The following is a 23,154-nucleotide window of genomic DNA, read 5'->3' as shown; positions in this document are numbered from 1 at the left end:
CTCAACATCATTTTCACAGAAGGCAAGCCAGGCTGCACCCAGTATTCCAGTACCAGCTCTGCTAATGCCAAATCAGAAGCAACAGAACTCCTGTTTGATAGTTTCTGCCTCTATATATTTAAGGTCCGTTATTAGACCTTCTGGCTAAAGTCTAATATTAAAGCCACTGCTCAGCTGATTGTGTACCATAAAACTGAAGTCCTTCCCAGAGTGGAGCCCTCAACCCTGACTGTGATCTCACTTCCTTTGCTTCTAGATACAAACCTTTTCTTTCTTTCATTTAAATAGAAATGAATGCAGCAGGCACTTCCCAGTTTACCAAGCAATCTAGATTGTATCAGAAAAGTCATCCCTGTCCCATGTCCAACACATGATCTGCTGACTACTCACAGTGATAAAAGGCAGTGACTTGGAATTATTCAGACTCATTCCTACATTCTCATAAAAAAGCAGAATCAATTCAAATCACTACCTAATCCTAATTTTAAAAAATCATAATTTAACTAGTATTTAGTGTGCTGTGGTGACTTTATATTGTACTAATTTATTAATGAAGAAATTTACTAATGGTTATATTTAAATATTACAAATTTGTTGATGAATAAACTAACGAGAATATTTTTCGTACCAACCAAAAAAAAAGAATTAAGTAGGAGTGACAACTCGACAGAAAGGCAAAAGTGCACCAAATCAAGCATGCATACAGTTTCTAGACCAGTGCATACAGAAATAAAATCAAGATGGTGACAAAAACAATGTGACAAAAGGAAAGGACAATAAGGAAACAAGAAAAAAAAAAAATTCATGCGAAATAAGCATTTCCTGTAGCAGTAATACAATAGCTAATACAGTAACTTCTCGGCTTGCAATTTGAAAGGAAAACAGCTCTTCCAGTGCCTGACACTCAAAACTTCCTCACTTCTTAAAAGCTGTTTCCAAAGCAGCCCAACAGTTGGTTGCATTTTTCCCCAGAAGTCACAATACTTTCATATGAGTATCTGAAAACATATTTGGGATGATGGCTTTAAACCTTTTGGCATTAACGCTAAATTTTCCATCTGCAATGACACTTTGGATGCTCTGCAGCAGCAGAGAAAGCTGCAGGTGCACAACAGGATCCAGGGACAGTATGCTTGCAAACCAGACAGAAATAAATGACACCTCAAAGCGAGCATGAACACGACATCTTAGGCTGTACAGAAGAGCAAACAGCACTGCTGCAGGCCTTCAGCTCTGCGAACAAAGATGCTCTTTACATCAAGGTAAGCAGGCAAAACACATGTGCAGGGCACTTCTACAGCTCCAATATGGAAGCCTGCATATAGAAGCCCAAGTCATAAACAAAAGCTCCATTAGGCACTACCTACTGTAAAGAATGAAAAGACTAGTGCAAGAGATGGTATCTGTCTTGACTCTCCTCTTGTAATTGTGATAGGCTAGCAGAAACCAGAAGCATCGAGCATGAGTCAAGAAAGGAAATCTCGGAGAACATTACTCTTATGTTCAGCTAATAGCCTCAGTTCAGCCAAAACGTTGTCAAAGGTCTTTCAGTTTTTGACCGAGTGGGCTTTGTGGATTGGAATAGATGGAAGCACTGCATCTGTTTAGTGTTGTCTAATTGGGGATGAAGGTATGCTCTTAAGTAATTTTCAGATTTTGAAAGCACTACTAGTATTTGCTATTTAAGTGTTTATTCTCTGAATTTACTGCCTTGTGTAGAAGGTATTTGCACTATATTTTTTCATATGGCTTAACAGGCAATGGCACTTAGTGGAAGTCAGAAGCTTCATCATCCTCTGCCTTTGAAAGTCTCAGTGCAGATATTACTAAAGTCTACAAGTATCATATAAACAGAGATTCACCACAGTTTGATAAGCACTGCCAAAGAAAGCCACTGGCAGTGTAAGAGTACCTACGCTTTCAGAGTCCTCAAGCATCCTGGTGGTCTCCTGCACATCAGGGGCACTGGGAACTACCACGGGCATAGGAGGCCGAGTTCTTCCTAAAGTCCCAATTGACGCAGTCTTCACCGAGTGAACTGGATGGTTAGGAGCTTAAAATAAATTGTTACATAGTTATGCCTCAGTTAATTACTTCTTTTTTCTATCCAGAAAGCTCTTGAAAGAAGGAGAAGGAGGATTCTATTAGCGGAAAATGAACAGTTTGAATTATGGAATACTGAATTTGAGTTTTTGTCTAGTTTATCTATGTAGATAACAGAGAAGGGCCTTGAAAAATTGTACCAACAAAATTCAATCCAGCCTCTGACATAATTTCCTTTGATGCCCAACTCTACCCCCCGCCCCTTAAGGAGCTTCTCTCATTTGCTTCTTAATGAGAAGAAGTAATTGCTTCTCTCATTTGCCTTTTTCTCTTTTTGGCAAGCATGTCTTGCCAGTTTTCCCCCACTCACCTTGCTGAGTCAGTAATGGTGTGCTTGGCAATGCAGGGTCATACGTGGAACCAGCTGGTGGAACGGCTGGCACCGCAAAACTCTTCAGCGGGTGGGAAGGACGGACATGTGCCGTAGGGAGGTTCTGAGCTGAATCCTCTTCTTGTGCATTAGCCAGGTAAGACCCTGTGGTGCTTTCAGGATCCTGGTGGTCAGCACACGTCTGAGATGAGGAAGCCGGCATGGTGTCCGTGCTAGGTGTGTTTCGAACAGATTCTACAACAAAGAAAAGTGGTTTATTTTCTTTAACGGCAATGTTCTCTGTGGTCAGATGGAAACAAAACCGTAGTGTTTGCAAGCACCTTTTCCAAGATTGCTGTTAAAAAGCTAAGAATTGAAGTCACAGATTAACTATCTCTGTAGCAAACACCACCAATTCTGTGTAACTGTCCTGTTTTAAGGTGAAGGGCAATGGCTGTCTAATAATAAAATAAGCTTGAGAACTGAATGATTCCACAGGCATAATACCAAACCAACAGTTTTGCACTGAAACAGCTACATGTAGTAAGACCTCAGATAAACAGCATGGAACACAAATCTTCATTCTCATTTTACTCTTGAGTATTTCACAGTATTGGCCTTCTTAAATAGGTATACTTTAAGAATTATCACTGTAGCGCATACAGAAGAGCCGCATTTTTTACTGAGATAGACCTGAAAACTCTTTACTTGCTGAAAGCTAAAATGGAATCACAGGCTCCATTTGTTTGTCTGCAGCAGGCTCCACCCTGATCCAAGAGAACAACGAGATGGTATCTTGGATTTAGGGCATCGTGATCCTACTCGGGCCATGTGCAGGAAAAGATCTGGATTGCGAGAGCTGTCGCTTCAGCAGTATAAACAGAACAAGGGAAACCTCTGCCTCTAAAATATTGTCTACCTGTATATTTGCAGCCTCATGAACTGTTTTCATGAGGAAACAGGAAACAACGCTGTTGGTTGTGGCACCTTAATTAAAATGTAGACCTTAAAGTAGAGAAACTCAGAATTCACTTCATCTTAAGATGTTACCTACATGCAATTTAGCAATACTGTTGCTTCCGAATTTTCAAAGCACTGGAGACATTACAAAAACTATTGCAAATGGCTGTGCTTCAAGCCTGAAAATGCCACATAGAAATCACTACAATTTTCAGTGTGCTTCAGGGAGATTAACTAATATCAGCTCTCAGTGGCAAAGTCTGGGCTTTTGTCCTCTCGGTTTTAAACACAACTAATTAGGAAAAAAGTTATCATATTATGTAGCTCAAATTAGATTTAATCTGATGTTTCAGACTCCAGGGCTGAAGGCTTCAGAATAAGGAATCTTCCTATTTGAAGTTGTATATAAAACACTAAGCCTCCTTTTCCAAGGACATCATCATGTATCTCAAGGATCAATATCACATCTACACAAGAAACTGCTTACAGAAAACTCAACCTATCAAGGATTTTGTCTGTACTTAAACCCCTCATTCTATCTTTCATGGAACACACAATGGAGACCAACCAAGTTAAGTTTCAAGCTTTGATTTCCACATGTTTCACTCATTGTTCCATTACAAGCAAAATCTATCTGATCATTTATATCTCACCTGTGGAATTGGCCCTGTCTGAATGTGACATGGATGTGCCAATCGGCCACGGGTTGACCTGGTGATGGTGATAGCTGCGAGTTGGAGAAGCGAGGCTGCCGGAGTGGAAATGATGGTGAGGGTTATCAAGTGAATGGATGGGATGAGCACTAATCACAGCTGTGAATGAATACAAGACAGAAAAATGCTTAACATACGGACAAGCATGCACATGTACTGAAATGCACCATATCCCTCCCTTCTCCCACAAATCCACTGAACAGGGGAGCCAGCTGCTCAGCAGATTTACAATGACACCAAGATGACATGTTTCAATACCAATTTTCCAACTGTGCTGCAGCACTTTAGCTCCCTCCATGCCAAGACACCCCCCCCCAAAGAGGCAGAGCTCTCCATTTTCCTGTGCAGAAAGTACATCTCTCTTGGCTGTATCTTTCAAGCGCTTTCTGTTACACTTGAGAAAAATAAAGTTCAGCTCCCTTTAGAACTTCCATGTATTTCACACTGTGCTATAAATGTCAGACCTAATACAGGAGACATATGAGCTTAAATTCCAAAATAATTTCTAGCTGTCATTGAATTTCTTAACATTGTAACCAAACGTGGCATCTTTGGTTAATTAAATAATGCAAGACAAATGATAAGAGTAGGACAAGACACCAAAGGCTCCATGCATTCCCTCTGTGCAGACTTAGTAACGCTCTGCGCACCATTACACTCAAACCAAAAACCTGTTTTTCTTTTTTCCCCTCTTTTTTTATCTTGCTGTTTTCTTTTTCCTGTTTGAGACCCATGAATTTTACACTTAAAGTAAATCATCCCTTGCCCTCACCCTTTTGTGGTAACAGCAAAACAAACTCTCACTACTCCCCAGCTGGGAGGAAAAGCATGCGCAGAATATAGTTCTTACAACAGACTAAAATACTGAATTGCTTAAAATTGTCCAAAAGAAAGAGTCTCAACACAAAAACCAGGAGGGAATTGCTACCACTAGCACCATAAAGAAAAAAAAAAAGGTTGTGGTTGGTTATTTTCTTTTGAACCTTTTCTGGAAATTCTCCAGTTGTGCTGCCTGTGAAAGTTACTTTCTAGGAATGACACGAAGCAGAAATCCATCCTTATAATGGTGAATTCAGTTAAGACTTATCACATTGATGCATGCAGTTTGAACTCAGAGGCTGGCTAAACAAATCTGAACCCTCTGACTTCCTAATTTACTGGAAAACAGCCTGTCAGCAGGACAGGATATGTGAATTGATCAGTGGAGGCAATATACTTACGAGATTTTCAGCTATTGGTAATAAACAATTTCTCTCTCCCATTGAGTTACGCCAACAGAAAGCTAACGTCATTATCAATCTCTTGTAAATGAAGAGTAACTAAACTCTAATACTGAGTGATCAGTAGCTTCTAGATTTAAGTCCTGTGAGACAGCTGTCAAGGGGATGTCAAAAGTCAGATATTCTCGCTAAGAGCTTCAAGCAAGGCTAAAATGCCACTTTGTCTTGCAGGGAACTGGCAAATGGAGGAAAAACCCACAAAAGCTTGGCAATCAGGAATCTGGGCAAAGGCAACAGTCATCAGAGACACCAGTTCTCTTAAGCGTCGGCAAGGTAGGAGGCATAAAGATTTTAAGGCATAAAATTTTACAGGCATAAACATTTTAATTACTTCTATTTGTAGAAACCACTGGTCTACACCTGTGTTTCAGCAAGCATTTCAATCACTATCAAATATAATGCATGTTAGTACAGAAGATCGCCTATATGTTTTTGCAACCACAATAAAAAAACACGCACACCTTTCAAGACATTTCCTAAAAGCTTGGAGATGAGGAGAACACCACAAAACCATAGTAGCTCTGAAACACTATCCAAAGCAGAATCCGGTGAGCAAGTGGGGAAAACCCGATCCAGTGAAAAGCCAGAAAGTTTGCCCTGCCACCTAGCCATCCAGCTTAAACTGCTGAGTTTTGCTAATAATTTGCTGAGTTATCAGACCTAAATCATGTACAGCTTTACAGGTCAAAAAGCAGTATGTTGTACCACCACCTCGTAATGATGATCATGATGCACTGTTTAATTTCAAGAAAAAGAGATGAAGAACTGGATAAAGAGAAACGTGGTGTGTTAAGAAACAGCCCTTTGCTTCCTAATATCCTTCCAGAATGTTTGTGTTCCAGTTGTCAAAGAAGCAACTAACTAGGCATACACCATTACTGTGTATTATACTAAACCTGAACATACTAAATTATCCTAACATAGTATTTAAGAGGTAAATAACTAGATTTGAATGCTATGGGGGTGGGGGGGGGGGAAGTGCCATAAGAAGGTATCTGCAGGCACAGACTTAAACACACTGAATGGGTCCTGCCTTCTGTGTTACTTGCTGAGAAAGGGCCTCACGTACCAGTGTCAGTTTTCTGTGTAGCTTCTGCAGAAAGGTATCTAAAGACATTACATTAATGTTTCCACTTACAATAAAATAGAAACCTACAGCTGGAAGCCCTTAGAACTTTTGCAAACAGGATAAAAAGTCAAACAAAGTCACAAAAAATCTCAAGCCCTAGGGCACCAGAAGACCTTACCTATCCTTCCTGACATTTAGTGCATCATGCTAACCTGTCACACCAAGCCAGCTGTGTCTGTGTCTGGTTCATTCTTTCTGGGCAAGGCAATATCTAATAAAGAGGGGGAAAACAGATAGGCTCTTCAAACGAACACAGCAGGACTGGTATCAAAAAGGGATGTCACAGCTGGGTTTAGTGCTGCAAGGAAAAATCATATCCAGAACTGTATCTGCCAGCATTATCACATCAGCTTGAATACAATCAAAAGGTAGAACTGGAATATGCTACCTCCCTAAAATATGTATCACCACTGTGTCACTTGTGTCAACTGTACATCTTTTCATCCTATGTGGGACTGGTCATTTAAGTTGCTGAGTATCTTCCTCACTGAATAACACAGTATGAGGGGTACTTGGCTACGCTGTTTCTGTGGAGCACTCTGCACACTTCAGCACGGGCTCCTCTATGAGTTTATCTTATGCTATGTGTATCGAATGCTGCATCCCATTTAGAGAAAAAACACTTAGAAGAGTGCAAGGTATGACTTATTGCAGTCTGAATTTGTTATGGGGTCACACAAGTCTGAATTCATCATGTTCTAGCACCTGGCATGGGACAGGAAATCATCAGAATCCAATAGCTGCAATGTCCCTTGTTAGACAACCATATTTGACAGCAGACAAGCTTTTAAGAAGCTAATCAGAGTAAAGATCATTAGTGTAAAACTGCATCCTCCACTCCTTCCTCATACATGTAAAACTGGAAGAAAACAAGGAGTGTCAGCCTACTTACTTTAAAACCAAGAAAAAAGATACTACTCTTGTAAAAAGGTTGTAAAACAAGGTAGCAGTTGAAAACGCACAAACTGAGCTGATCAGGTCATCAGGACACTTGAAAAATCAAGCACTCGCTTCAGGTAAATAAAGCAAAAAGTTAGAAACTTGAAACATAATGGACTGGCCTGAAATCATCCTGTAAAACACAAGAAGTTGTGGTAACAATTACCTGGCTACAGGGTTGAACATGAACATAGTGCTCAGGGAAGTCTACAGCTCAGACCAGATAAGCACTGTGTAATTTTGCCTCACAGTTCTGTCACTGCTTGTTAACTTTTGTACTTTTCACTTGTGTTCTCAAGTCAGGGTTTCAGTCTAGTTGTCCAGAGGTTTAGCTAAGTCCCTTTCCATCTCAGAATCATCATTTGAAAATGAGATATATTGTTTAATTCTTAAAATATTTCATAATAATAATTGAAATATATTTCTACTGCCTCAACAAAATTTCAGTTCTGCACTTCTGCTCAAATCATCATTAACTGATAGGGAAACACATGAATAAGAAATAAAAACCAGACATCCTCCTCATTTAAGAGTCTGTTCTGCCAGACTCGCAAAACCTCCGCCTCTATCAGCAGTCTATCCATGTTCTAACAGATTTGTATAATAGACACATTGCAGAGCAAAGCTACTGTACATATTGCAGGCTTTTGGTATCCTTTTCAAAAGATGAGCCCTGTTACTCCTTCAGAGCCATTTCTTTGCTCAGTAAATCAGGGGACTAGCTCACAAGTGGGGATGTCTTGCACCAAGACGTGATCTATCGCCCCGGCTCTTTAATTCTCTCCTACTGGATGAGCAGCTGAGTTGTTTCTGAGGCTGCTCCTGAGCCACTATCACATTTTAGCATAAATCCATACCGATTTTGGTTTGCTGTAGGAGGGTGGACTGTAAACTGCAGCTGGTCAAGAACTGCTTCACAAATAGCTGTCCATGCAGTGGGGACAGCAGTTATGTTTAATATTTCAGTATAAGAGTAAGAGCACTGCAGATATGGGTAAACATGGTCATTTAGAAAAGAGTAAGCATGACTCCTGTAAAAGTAAAACCTGCTTCACTAGCCTCAGAGTTTCAAGACAGTAAATATGTCAATAAAGGGAACCAGTGAATATAATAACAGCTAAATTTTCAAAAAGACTCTGACAGGCTCCACTCCAAAGTTAAAACACTAAGTTGCTGCTGAGGGAAAGCACTTTTATGGACTGAAAGCTGGTTACAGATACGAAGCCAAGGGAGGGCTTGATGATCAATTTTCAAGACAGAGAAGAATAAGTGGGAGATTCCCCAGGTAACAGTGCTAGGACTAGTTTTAATCAATTATCTTTCTCAGTGACCCAGACATGGAAGCAATCAGAGAAATCAATAAGTTTGTCAATAATATTAAGATCTTTAGGCTAGTCAAATACTGGTCTGATGGCAAGGAACTCCAGAAGGGCCTCACAAGACTGAGCGAGCAGGCAAAGAGATGGCAGGTAAACTTTAGCGTCGCTTCAATGTACAGTAATACACTGAGGGAAAAATAATCCAAACAGTACCTAGATGATGCTGAACTCAGAGCTGGCGGTTATAATTCAGCAAAGACTTTTTGGAGATATGGTTGACATCTCTGATATCGTTTGCTCAATATGCAATGGCAGCCAAAAAAGCCAACAGAATGTAGTAGCTCATTCAGCAAGGAAGGTATTGAGAAGAAGGCAGAGGGCACTATTTCCTGCTCTGTGAGACCTTGGTGGTACTGTGTGCAGCTCTGGCCTCTCTGAATCTCAAGAAGCATGCAGTGAAGTTAGAGAAGGTTCTGAGAATGGTACCTAAAGTGATAAAGGGGATGGAGTAGCTGCCTCGTGAGAGGAGGCTAAAAAGGCTATGACTGTTTGGTCTGGAGAGGAGAGAACTAACAGTGGAGAAGAACCTGAGAGAGAGTTACCAACTCTACCAGTTCCTATGTAACAGCTGGATACTGGCAGAGTACAGAGGGAATGGACTGTAAAAAGCAGCCAGGCTCACAGGCTCTCCCTAAAAAGCACCTGCAGTTGCCACTGCTGGAGACTGGGACAGACTGTTTGACACGTTCCTAACTCTTGCCCACTTTGGCAGCATGCCTCCTGCTCGCTCAAATACAGCTATTCAGTTTTTCCTTTTAACTTGATCTAACTCTGCCTTCACCATAAGGGATTCAGGATGCCTTTTTGAACTGTTTCCACTGCAGATACGACAGAATTACTTAGGACAAGTAAGTAGGAAGGCAGTATGTGAGTGTGTGTGCCCCTGCATACAGTATCAACATGGCTTGTTTGGGTGCTCGCCATTTCAAGCCAGCTGGTAGGCGGGCTGTTGACTTACGCTGAGGCGGTTGAGAATCAAAAGGCATCATCATCTTGGGCCTCATCCCCCTTCTTCCTGCCAGTGTGGACATGCTATCCTCTGACTCATGCCCTGAAGGAAAAAATACTGAAGGTTATTCACCATTGCAGCAAGACTTCTGTGATACCATACCAGATGAATTCAACCCTCCTCTCTATTTCTGGGCTGTCCTGTTTGTAAGCAGTTCTGTGACTTGTAACTGATAAAAACAACTCTTTCATCCTTCACTAGGAGGTGGAAAAGAGGACAGTTAGGGTAAAGATTATTGGGCACTGGAGAAACTCTCCAGGCCACAATGCAAACACAAACCTCTGGCAGTGCAGCTCTGGGCAATGAGTGGCAGTACAGAGAGTCACACGTATGGGTAAGACATGCTGGATTAAGAAGTTAACCACTCACCAAGTGAAAACTCACCCACACCTCAAGAGCTTAGCAGTAGCCGGTTAAAGCACCAAAACCTGATTGTGTGTTTGACCGCTGAAAAAACGTCACACACGTTTCTGAACAGTTTAATATGAAACACTTGTTAGATGAGCTTCTGATTACTAATCAGTATTTACCAAGGGAAATTCATGATTTAACTCTTGGGCACTCAATTTTCTCACTAAAACATGTGATCCATCCTTTTCAGAGAGTCTTAAAAACTAGGCACAAACCAATTCATTACTTGGAAAATAAGAACAAAAAAAGATAAGAGTAACTGAATAATACGTCAATAAAGTGATTTCACCAGCTACAGTAAAATGTATTTAATTTTAAACATCACGGTCAAAGTACTCATTGATAGCTCACCTCTGTAGGAATTCCGCCTTTGATGGATATTGCTGTCCATGGAATTATCAACTGGGGTGATGTCTTGGGAGTTGCGAGGGATTGGGGTATCTGTCATGATTGGATTGGGATCTGGAGATTTATCAATGGGTTTTAGCTCCAGTCTTTCATGATGGATCCAAAGGTCAGGAGGCTTGACGTCTTTGGAGTTTCCTTTGTACTTATGGGACCCATTCACTGATTTGCAGGCAGCTCGTTTCCTTGGGAAGGAAAACAAATGAAATGTTCTTACATGTAGGCTTCCTTTCACTTGTTGAAAAAGGCAAATTTTCACTCAGATTTCCTTCAGATCTTGTATCCAGCTCAGCAAAAGCTACCCACTGAGCAGGAAGCTTTGAATTTTACATATGACCACATCTGACATCTCAAAGCATATTCTGCAACTCTGATGCCACGAAATTTGTCTCAAATGCTACCACATGCTGCAGAACTGTGCTCTACAGTCTAAGCTTTCATTAGCAAAAATTAAGTTTCCAGTACTTATGGTTATTAAGAGTATATTCTAAACACGAAGTGTATGTACATCATGTTGTGCCCGTACTCCAGGGCTTACAAACAACCTCAAAGAACAGCTATAGAAGGAGTGTGCAAATAGCCAATTATCCCAATAGGATGGTCAACTCTAATGACAAGAACTTTCATTTTACCACTGCTCAGGTTAGACACATCTAACTGATGTGCTTTTTCATTGCTGTTGAACAGCAGCAGCAAACTGATTGCGAGGCAGGCATTTGACAAGACAGAATTTTGGAAAAGGAAAATGTAGAGTTCCAGCACTGCCCTCCACACACACTCCCCACTTTGGACCCTGGCAGTGATGGAGGAAAGTGTCCCTTCTGGGTAGCGCTTTTCCTAGAAATGGCTAAGATATGACTAAATACAATTTTGAAAATATCAATGAACGGAGTCTCTTATGTAGGTGATCTGCAGCCAGATGTGCTCCTGGCATCCTGCTTTGAGCACTGTAGCTGAACGAGTAACACAGGTCAGAAGGTTATTCACTGGTTGTAGGTTGCTGCATGTAAGAGAGGTGGGATTTAGAAACTGGGAAAACAAAGGCAAGATTTCACAGGGTTATTTCTGCTCTTTGGAAATAAAATACATCTCTTGGGCACAGGCCCATGAATTTTGCCCTCTCCCAAGCACATCCCCCAGTTGCTAGACCATCACTTATGTATCCTTGCTCTCCTCTCCTGAAGAACTTGTATTTTTGCAGGACAGTTCAGCTTCAGCAAAGCAAGTGGAGATTATCTTCTGAGTCTGCCTTTTAATCACTTTCTTAAAACTCTGTTTTGCATAACAGAGTCTTTTCAAACCCCCAAAAAAGCTTTCAGCTCTGTTCAGTTCTTTCAAAGAACATGCAGGAACAACCTTCAGGAGCCTATAAACGGAAGCATCACTGCTCTAGTCTTAATTCAGATGCTCTGAGGGAAGAATTCAGATGCGCACCTATATTTAGGGTTTTGGAGCACTTTTCTAAGGAGTCCAGCACCAGATTCAGATTCCACTCCAGTAAGCTATCTACAAATTGGATATTATCATGCACAGCTTGTGAAGCCACTCCACACAGTGAAGTGCATACTAAAAGCAGAAGTGAGAATCTGCCTGAGCTGTTGAGCTCTCACAGCATTAAACAGATGCATTGGCTCAACTTTGGAAACAATATTTTAAACAATAATTTCTCCTCAGAGAGGGGCAAGTGCAGGTATGCATGAAAGCATTGCCCCAGTTTGCCTGTAAACTGTTGATGGTTTGTAAACTCTGAAACACTGATTAGGAAAAACAGAACATCATCACCATCACACGCAGGATAGCTTAGCTGCATTGATGCATGTTACCTTCTGAACACAAGAATTCAAACTCCATTACTGATCTACTGTCAGAACAGAATTTCTAGAGCCTGCAAGAATTAAAAGAAAGCATCATAAAGAAAAGATTACGTGAGAAAGGTAGACTGGGCAAAGTGCCACCCAGACATCTTACTTTTTTTGGTGAGAAGTTGTACGACGGGTGCAGAAGACGGCGACTATCACCACTATCACAATGGTGATCACTCCAACAGATACTATGATTACAAGGAGCATATTGCTGTCCAAGGGAGAAGTAGGACTTCCATGGGGACTGTTACTGCCTGTAAGAGTTTGAGATGGCAGAAAGGGGTTATTTGTTATACAGAAAAAATCCCAATCAAAATCAAGCAGTGCCCAAAGACTTCTAGAATCATGCAGATTAGCAGAATGAGAAAGATGGTTTGTCTGCTAGGATTTCAAGTGAAGTGCTTGATTATTTTTTTGTCATTTGCCAATTGTGCTTCTGTACAATTAAATCTGTAAGATGCTTTACAGATCCATTTCCAACTAACAGTTTATAAAAATTTATGTTCGCCCTACTCAAATAGTTATTGTAGAAAAATTCAGTAGTTTACAGTCCAAGGAGAGTTAACGTGGAACCTTGCTAAAACTATAGCACTACAGGCATCCCCTTGGACCCAATAATCACATGAATTGGTATCAGTACTCTACAGTGGTCACTTTCCTCTGAAAGAAACACATTTTATATAACACTAATGAGTGTTACCTTAGGGCAAGGCTTCCACAATGCACGCTGCTAATAAGGAGAAGGAGTTAAGATGATTTTTTTCCTTCCTAATGTGTTCTTACTCAATTAATTTTACACTTGTGCACTATAGCAGCAATTTAAAACTAAACCAGGAACAACATCTGCTTATCAAGACTGAAATGTAAATGCACATGATGCTATTTTTTCCATATACCCCACACAGCAGGCAAGAACACTATCACAGAAGTACAATACAATGTCTTCAGTAGGAACAACTATCATCATAAAGAGAAAAAGTTACTGGAACAGATGTAATCAGTATTTTCAGTAGGATATAGCACCACTCAGTGAAAGACCAAAAGACACTGCATTTAAATTGAAAAGCTTCATAACAACACTTACCACCAAGTGGTGGTTTGTAATCTGGTCCTACGTCCACTGGGCGGCTTCCTTTCCCTGCAGATCCTGAAGCTAAAAACGTTGTATATGTGGTAATTTTATACACATATATATACACACACGTACACATAAACACACACTTTAGCATTACTAAGGTAGCTCTTTCAGACCTTCTCCGAACCTCTGTGAGCATCTTTTTTTTTCCTCCTTTTCTCTCCCCTACAACATGATTTGGCTTTCAACAGCAACTGTGTTTCTCCAAGAAGAGAACCACTTCTTCAAAAGAGCTATTAAATAATTAGTTTCCTGCATTACTATTTTCTTAAGTAAGTTTAGGAGCCTCTACTAGTATTCATTTAAAAAAAATATAATAAAAATTATTTGCAGTAATACACAGGTACACACTGAGGCAAATGGCTTTGCCACACTTGTACAGACAGTTAATCATCTTGAAACAATAATTATACAGGTTTCTTTTCCTAATACCTAATTACAGTAACTGTGGAAGACTGGAAATAAGTGGAGGATCAAAAGCACAGTTCCTGCCTATCCATAAAAACTTGCTTTCAACTTCTCCCCATTCTTTTCTGTTTCTTTCACCTTTACCAGAAGCGAGAACGAAGTATCACAAAAACAGTTTTGGTGAAACCTAGGAAAACAAATTAGTTTCAAAGCTTTATGTTTATAAGGCTGACAATGGAAGTAAACATATCTGTACCTCCATTGAACAAACTGAGGCACATTACACAGCCCCTCCTGAACCTTAGCTTCTGCTAGCAGGCTCCTAGGTGCTAATGCAAGGGCTGACCTACCAACTGAAATGCTGTCCTCTTTTTACTCCAACAAGTACTTCCCCTTGCATAATTCAAGTCTACTTTAGATCACTTGCTGCCACAGCAAGACACATGAAGTCACAAGTTCACCTCTAATGTTAAGATCTCTCCTGAGTTAGCAGAATTCTTCCCGCAGACAAAGATATACAAAACCCTGGTTTTCACTTCTGTGTTTTCATTAAAATGCACTAATGCAAAATTACCATGAACGATAAAAATACTGTAGTAGGGGAAACATACGGCAAGATGCAAAAAACAACATCCCTCTTGCTATAGGAATCCATAATACTTTGCACATTTTTACACTGTTATGCACAAAAAGCCAAAACCACAAAAACCCAAGAGTCTGCAAATTCAGCAGTTCCACAATCAGGAGAAGGATTTTCTCGGTTAAAAATCCACTCTAATCAAGAAGTACTAAGTGTTAAAGGATGTCTAACAAATGGAAATTGTGAACCTAAAGTCAAAGCCTGTAAATTAGTCACTGTGAAATAAAGACAATTGGTAAAAACAGCACAAGATACCAGCAAGAATACTGATTAAGCCCCGAGAAGGACAATAAGAAGGAATGTTAGATCTATGCTGTGAGGAGTTAGATGTAGTCTAAAATAATGGGAAAGCTGTATTGCAGGACAAATCTATACTGAAAAGGACATACTGCACCTGCCAGTCTAGACAGGACACTGCATTCAGTGAAAATGTGTTCTCTTTTTGAAGTACTGGACTAATAATTTTGCAGCAGCAATTAAATAATTTAACAGAATTTTAAACAGCTTGTATTTAATATATTGACAACTGCATGACCAGATAACATGCACTGAAAAGAAGTAAAAAAAACCCTAGATGAACTCTCTGAATCACTGAACCTGGCGCTGAAGATACATTGGAGCACCAGAGAAGCTGCGGGAGAAGGGGGGGAATAAAAATAACTGACAATATTTTAAAAGGACAAACAGGCACCCTATGCCTTTTTAGTGCAGCAGCCAGAGCCTTAACATAGGCAAGATCATGGAAAAGGTGACAGATAGGAGATGGTGGCATATTTTATGCCCATCTTTCTGTTTTATTGAAAACAGGTATTTTCAAACAAACTAGATGTCAGACTATAAATTTGGTTGGTAACAGTTACTATGCAGACATACTATATTTAGACTTCCATAAAACATTTTACTGTGTATTGTACAATGCTTTGTTAAAAATAGCATAATAAAAAAGCAATGTGGCACATATTAACATGATTAACAACTAATTAACTGATAAGAATAAGAATTATAATTGCAGAAACATTATTCACGAGGGATATTTCTAATGAGTTCTGCAAAGACCTGTGCTTGGCCAAGTGTAATTCAATATCCTTAATGACACCGTGAAAGAAAATTAAAATAATTGCTACTGAAGTTAACAGATGACATAAAATAATGGAGTAGATAATAAGATATACAAAGTCACCGGCGCAGACCATCAGGGATCATGTGGTACATGTGGGTGTAACACACTGAGCTGGCGCAGTTTGTCATGGGGTCTGCACTCCCTGAACAATGTATATACTCACACAGCCAACTGCAGATTTTATATACCCCCCAAACGTGTGCGTATGTGTGACAAAGTATATAAATCATATTTAGACAATAAAAACATTGGAAGGCAGTGATACGGAGAAAGCAGTATTCTGGCAAGCAGTCATATTTCCAAAGGGTGTAGACATCCTTGGGAATAACTACCTGTGCACAATCCTTGTAGAGCATGGCAGCTCAGGGACGCCTAATACTGGCACCGACTGCACGGTGCCAGGGTCTGCACATTTCCAAAAATGCACAGGTAACTACAAGATACAAAGTCCAGTTTTCAAAATACGATGGAATTTAGGTACCTAACCAAGATGCTTCTCAGTATCTAATTCCTGAAACCAGGAATCAGTAGTTTAGCCCTTCAATTCTGGGGAGCTCATCTCTTACGCAGTGCAACCTGAAAGATGACCTGACTCTTCTCTGCAGTTTATGCGTGCGTAAGGACTGGAACTCATCACCTCTCTTGGAAGCAGCTAGTCACCACCACAACAGGGAGCATAAGCCTTGCTTCTACATGATATGCTCTGAACAAGCATATGCACATGCTGCATATTCTGTATGGACACCAGCCTTTTTCCCAGGATCTTACAAAGCCTGTTGTTGAGGTTTTCTATTTCCTTCTACATTAAGGAACAGTTTAAGATAACATTTAAAAAAAAAACCAAAAAACCCCCAAACCGATTTCATGTAATCTTGTCAATCTCCACGTTGCCCATTAGGTATCTGCAGCCAGACAACAAATTTTAACTTTGTGTTACTTTAGGACAGTTTTACTAGGATTAGATACCTTAACCTTTGCTTTTGTACTAGGCCAGTGCAACTCCTTGAAGCCTGACGGCAACAGCTACTATCTTCTAACACAAGCTCTGTGCTATAGAAGTGTGTGGAAGAACAATACAGTGTGCTTAATACAGAAGAAAAACATTAAAGTAGGGGAGAGACAAGAAGACAGAACCACTAAGGCCAGAGAGTCAATCCCATTGTAGTTTTGGTCCTTTCCAGTCTTGAATAACTTGCTTACTATTTCCTGAAAGACACAATTCCGCAATCCAGTGATACTGTCACAGAGCAGGCTTTTCTGCTCTTCAGCTCATCTTCTCCTTTGCTACATTTAGCCCACTGCCATGATTTATAATCGCCAAGTGTTCTTACAGGAATTCTGAACCAAAACTCTCTTGGCTTTTATGTAGGGTTTCAGGACTCATAAATTACATAATTTGATAAAAATTAATCAAACTGTTACTAAAAGAATATGTTACTTTAGGATGATAACGACGGATGAGAAGGTTTAGTTATCTGCTGCAATGAGGTTAGAATAGTGCAGAACAGAAAACCGCAACTTTTATGTAAAACCTTTTAATTTTCTCCTATTCCCTTCCACTTGCAATTGAGCACTAATGATGACACGGTGAGCATCTGCTTCCCCATAGACAAGCCTGAATCTCAGCTAGCATCTCTGTTACACAAGTCTGGATATGAATTTACTCCATAACTGTCTAGTATCAGCATTATTTGGTACACGGAAGGTAAAAGCATATTTAATAAATTACTTCTAAGTAACAAGTTGAAAAGCAAGTAAAAAAAAAAAGCTCATTCTCAACCCCTTTAGGAGCTGTTTAATTGTATGTCTAAGCTGCTTGCCAATGTCCTTTTAAACTCATCCCTTCAGACTAATTCTTCCTTTTTTTATTTGGCTTGTAGGTTATTTGGAAGAAAGCAAAAACAGCCCTGGGACATTCACCTTATAATTCAATGTAGTAAACTCAAAGCTACCATTTTTCAGGCTAGCATTTTAAAACCTTAAGGCTTTTAGTACCTAATGCTGTGCTCTTCAGAAGAGTCTGGAGTCTAAATGAGCTGACAAGCAGAATCTCTTGCAAAAAAGCTTTCTAGAGCAGGCATACTTTCCTTTATTATGAAAATAATTATAAATGTAGAGCTCACAAAACAGCACTTGTGCTAATTAGATAGCTGTTTGATCTTCCACCTCTATGTACTGAGAATCTTGCATCAACGGTCAGAGGCTGGCTGCAGTATCACTTAATCCAAATTCATCTTGACAGAATGATTCAGCTCTGGCACAACCCGCTTGTACCTTCACGTGACATCTGACTACAGAGATCACTTTATATTCCTAACACCCAAACCACAAATAAGACTTCCAGTTCTTCCACTATTAAAAGCACAACAGGAACTTGCTCATTTACAGTTAGAGCAACAGATGTTTGTTTTATTTAAGAAACGCAACAGCACATTGACAGGAAAAACAAAATGTGTGAAGGATGGAATAAAAGAGAAAGCATGGCTATTCATTTACCTTGATCATTAGGCATTTTATCTGAGGATTCAGCTAGTGGGACAAGCACAGGGAAGGAAAAAACAAGAGAAAGATCAAACGGCTTGAAGAAGTGAGAGACAGAATTTAAAGTTTCACATAGCACAAGTAGACTAGCTAGAGCGCTCATTCCTAACCACCAATACTCATGGAAAAAGTACTGTTAAAAAAATCTACTCAAAACTTATTTTTCACCTCTCCTTAGAGTACTTTTTTCCAAGCTACCATGCATTCATACTATTTCACTAGTTAGCCATCACCAAGCAGTTCTTGATTTAAGAGCCTGTTGTGTCACACTAGTTGCCATTCTATCATCCGAGTCACCAGCGAGCAGCTGTGCCGCTGGCTACCAACCCCCGAGCCTGCTGCTTTATACCACTTCATCACCAGCAGCGTGACACACCAGACTTAGAATCTTAAAGCAACTAAAAACTGGTTTTCTAAAAAGCACGTTTAGGACATGGACCCTCAGCATTAATAACTCGATGACCTAAGTGCCCACCAGTAATTTTGAAACAACACAATTAATCAAACAGCTGAGCAACATTTGCCTATGTATTAACTACAGGCAAGAGCAACCCAACAGAAAATTTCATTCTAGTCAAACTCCACTGTCTTCCTCTCTTTTCCAGTTTAAATATAAAATTCAGGCTAGTGGTATCTTTTCCTCACAGAGGCTGAATTCAGAAAACAAGGAGGAAGATATTTAGATACACACGGTAGTTTACCTTTTGGGGTTCTGAACTGAACTGCCTCAGACATAGGCCCCATGCCCTTCGAGTTGCGGGCCTGAATTTTGAAATAATACGGCGTATCAAGGGTCAATTCTTGTATCTGATGGGTCAGTCTGTTTCCCACAACAGGTTCAATAACCCAATCATGTATTTCAGCATTCACATCCGTACTGTAGTAAATGATGTACCCTATTCAAAGGAAAAAGCAAAAGAACTTTATACGTAAAAGAAGAGGACAGTCATAAGATGTCACAGAAAATGTTCTAGTGACTTTTAATGATATTTGCACAGCTAAATGTTTATGGGTTTTCTGAAAGTGTATTCTTACTTTTTCAAAGACTAAGAATGCATTCAAATATTAGACAGCCTTCCCAACTTAAACTGTTCAAAAGTGTGTGTTAAGAGGAAAAAAGTCATTTAAAATATCGAAATTATTTTTGACCACTGTTCACTGAATATGGAGAAATTCCTCATTTCCATCTCTTTACCTGTTCATAGACCAAATAATGTAAAATAACATAAAGCTGTTATTATCAAAACATCCTCAAAATATTAATATTTATAGAAAACAGTTAATGTTAAAACAACATTCTCATGCACAGCCAAAGAACATGTTCAGTGGTTTATAATATTTATATATGTTTATAATATTTTATAATATTATATAAATATTATAATTTTATTTTAATAAATTTTTAATAAATTAACTTAAGTTTATAATAATTTTATTATTTTTCAGTTTATTCACAAAGATGACAATAATCTGAAGAGAACTTAAGTTATCTTGCATGTCACAGGGAAAACAAAGGTATGGGAAGAGTTTATGTTCTGTTATTAAAATATACTGCAGTTACAATACAAAGTAAAAGCTTTATAACTTTTTTTATTAGAAACACAGAGCCCCAGCATAAAATAAATACTTGTACCAATATAGGGCTGGGTCATCAGCTGCTTCATGCACAAATTGCTGCTTCCTTTGTTCCACAGAGCACCGGTCTGGGCGTTACAGTAAGGAAGGGGAGATGTTCTCCTGAGTGACTTCCAGCTCTTTAAAGCAATTGAAAAATATTGCCAATACCCCAAATTCACATAATTCACAGTAACCAGTATGGCACGGAGGGTGACACTTGAAACGTCAGCTGTAGGTCTGGCACGCTTCATTTCTTCCCTCGGTGGCATAGTGAACTACTGCGGAGTAGATTTCATCATTTGCTGCTTGTACAGGTCACAAAGCAACGTAACTGTAACTTGTCTAAGAAGGGGCAACATATATGTAGTGACAGTTAAAGGCACTATATATAGTATCGTGGCAGAAGATGACTGAGTTAACTTATGACTGCACTAATTAGTCAGCAACTATAATGATGCACAAGCATCTGGAATCCAGACTAGCAGAGTGCAGTATTGCACATCCACCCTATCCACATCAAAAGGAGATCAGAGCTGAAAAGACAAGTATGCCACAGACATGCTATCCAGTGCATGGAATTACATCATCACTTAGTTTTTTACGGCATTACTTAGTGCACAGAATGAACCGAGCTGAGTTAATGAGTAATGACTGCTGCTCCCGCTGGCGGTGGCTCTTACCCCAGAGGGCACTCAGGCCCTGCTGCCCCAAAAGCTGCCCCGCTCCCCTGGCAAACTCCGTCTCCTGTTCAGGGAACTCAGACTTACTGCAGAGTGGTTTATTTTGGTTTGTTTTTCAGCTGTTAACTGCTGCTTATGCAAAAACTGATAAATACTATACATTGTCATTCAACACGTAGGAATAAATGGAAGGTTCTCCTTCACAGTATAGACATTGCAAGGACATTTTTTTTACCTGGAAAATTGAACGTGCGTGATAATTTTGCTAACCACATTGTGCTGATCTCTTTGTACACTGTCTTCCCTTTCTCGTGTATGCACTTGATGTAAGATGACAGGCTTATCTTTTTAGGAGCATATTTGTGCCTGACAATTCACACCTGTCTGAATGACCCTCACTGACCACTAGCAACCAAGTCCTTTAACCTGCAGTTAAGATAAAGGCTCTTGTTTCTCCAGTCAAACCTTCTTTCTCATGTAGAGGAAACATCTTGCTGATAATAAAATAACACAGAATTGGCTTTATAGCCCATATAAAAAAAATATATATACACAACATATAAACAGCTATATGCATGCAGAGACATACAAACGGCTCAGAGAGGCATCCTGGTGCAGTCTCAGGTGCCGTCTGTTAAGAGTTGCATCCTTACAGCTCCACTTGTGAGACACACTCGACACCCGACTATACAGAAGAGCAGCGCACTGGTGTGTCGCACAGCCCCTCCTGCCCTCTTGTTTTAGCACTGATACCAGAAAGACAGACCTGTTACAGCCATGCCGTCTTACCTGCAGCCTTTGGGCTGCACGCGTAGCGCCTCTTTGCCTTTTAGGGGTCTGTCTTACAGCTTATGTAAAAGTTTACTGTAATTACTGAAGGTTAAGAGTCTCCACTATTCTGCCTTTTCAGAGGGATCTAGTTAGTTTTAGTCTCTGGTCTAGAACCTGGGCTACAGTACTGCCTAATCAGATGCCAGTCGGTGACAGGTTTCCAAGGTTTGATTCTGCACCATAGTTAATTCTGAGAACAAAAGCAAAATCATACACTGCAAACTATGCCAATAAAATCTGCTTTAAGCTTAAAGCCTGGGGTAAAAAAAAAGGAAAGTTGAAGTGAATTATTTCAGAAAGCCTTTAGAAATGGGAATCCAAAGAGAAATTATAGAAGGGAAACAGGAATTATTATTTTCTGTAAAATGATTTATCCTACGTGGAAGTGATGCAGTTACAAAGGCAAATAACCGTTTACTCCTAATGGTTATGTCAGGGGACTAATAAACTCACTTCAAGTCTGTTCCGTGCCACAAAAATGACACGAAGATGACAAAGAGCACGGGGATGGATTCTTCTAAATAAAATACTGATGGGCCAGAGGCATTATAGATGTATTTCTGGAGGCATGCTATTAGAATAGCACAAGCTGATGAAGGCAAAGGTTACTGAGATATTTAAACTTTCAATTATATTTCTGGTTAGACTCCAATTTCACACTGCAGTTAGTTTATATCTTAATATAATTTTTACTAGGTACAAAAGTAAATAATTAATCTGAGCTACTAAAAAGATTGACAAAGAAGATATAAACCTCTTGGCTAGCTCTAGGCTAAATGAAGTATGGAAAATGTTCACATAGTTATGCAGATTATATTCTGCTGTTAACCAGGCATCTTATTATCTGCCTTTATTGCTATTGCAAACTGCACCTGTAATTTTGCCATTGGCTTCGGATGGAGGCTGCCAGTTAACAATTATTGTCCGAGGTTTTCCCTCTTTGCTCACCACAGTCACGTCTTTGGGAGGAGAAGTTGGAACTGCAAACAAACAAAAACCAGATTATCAGAAACAGGTTGCCCAGTTTCACTGGATATAAGCAAGTAACCTCAGCACCTTCGCTTTCTATTTGTTTTACCATTGAAAAAAGGCACCTCCAATAATAAAAACTCTGAATGTTCAATCTTCAAATAAATCTACCACCCTAGCGTAGCGGTCTTACCGAGTTACTCCATTCAAATGGCAAATGCCATCTGGTGTGCAGCATCGCCTTTCCATAAGGAGTTACCTGTTTCTAAAGCACTTCTGCCAACAGATGCTGTGATTCGCGACTGAACGAGCCCACGTGTCTTCGAAAACATGGCATCTTTGTACAACTGTAACAGCTGGGGTCAACGACTTCTAACCTGAATTTCTTCTGTCATCGTAAAAATTACATGAACTTGTGAATAAATACATTTTATATGCACAGGCGCATCTCTGTATTTTCAGGTTTATGGTGGGACCAACACCTAGTAATCCCATTTTGCCACTCGAATCTGAATCAGGAAAGTAAATTCACCAGAGATTTAAAATCATAATTCGTAATTACTGATTTACTTTAGTGAAGAATTATTTGTGATTTGCAAGGAAATCTGCACCGCAGAAGCATTTGAAGTCCAGAAATATTTGCTGACACAATTGTGCAATGTTTTTCCCTGGGTTGCCAGAGAGTAAGATGGAGAGGGAGGGGAAAGCACTGC

At 39.7% G+C, this 23,154-nt stretch overlaps 1 protein-coding gene across 11 annotated transcripts in view; it reads right to left on the bottom strand.

The window, feature by feature from the left end:
• Positions 1 to 23,154, bottom strand: part of NEO1 (neogenin 1) — a 217,687-nt gene that overhangs the window by 3,292 nt on the left and 191,241 nt on the right. For 4 of the 11 annotated variants that reach the window (XM_030013695.2, XM_030013697.1, XM_030013699.2 and 1 more), the window contains exons 19-28: positions 22,345 to 22,452; positions 19,046 to 19,240; positions 18,300 to 18,332; positions 13,585 to 13,653; positions 12,607 to 12,754; positions 10,585 to 10,823; positions 9,772 to 9,864; positions 4,027 to 4,185; positions 2,414 to 2,668; positions 1,917 to 2,053 (exon numbers count right to left, since the gene is read on the bottom strand). In XM_030013695.2, the coding sequence (XP_029869555.1) occupies positions 1,917 to 2,053; positions 2,414 to 2,668; positions 4,027 to 4,185; positions 9,772 to 9,864; positions 10,585 to 10,823; positions 12,607 to 12,754; positions 13,585 to 13,653; positions 18,300 to 18,332; positions 19,046 to 19,240; positions 22,345 to 22,452 (1,436 nt within the window). Of the gene's footprint in view, positions 1 to 1,912; positions 2,054 to 2,413; positions 2,669 to 4,026; positions 4,186 to 9,771; positions 9,865 to 10,584; positions 10,824 to 12,606; positions 12,755 to 13,584; positions 13,654 to 18,299; positions 18,333 to 19,045; positions 19,241 to 22,344; positions 22,453 to 23,154 lie in introns of all 11 variants that reach the window. The other 7 variants (XM_030013696.1, XM_030013701.1, XM_030013702.1 and 4 more) reach the window with 3 other exon arrangements.

Source organism: Aquila chrysaetos, chromosome 5 (assembly GCF_900496995.4).
Source record: "Aquila chrysaetos chrysaetos chromosome 5, bAquChr1.4, whole genome shotgun sequence".
In the NCBI taxonomy this organism is placed as follows: domain Eukaryota; kingdom Metazoa; phylum Chordata; class Aves; order Accipitriformes; family Accipitridae; genus Aquila; species Aquila chrysaetos.
The sequence above is the reverse complement of the archived record's forward strand: the minus strand, read 5'-3'. Positions and strand labels throughout refer to the sequence as shown.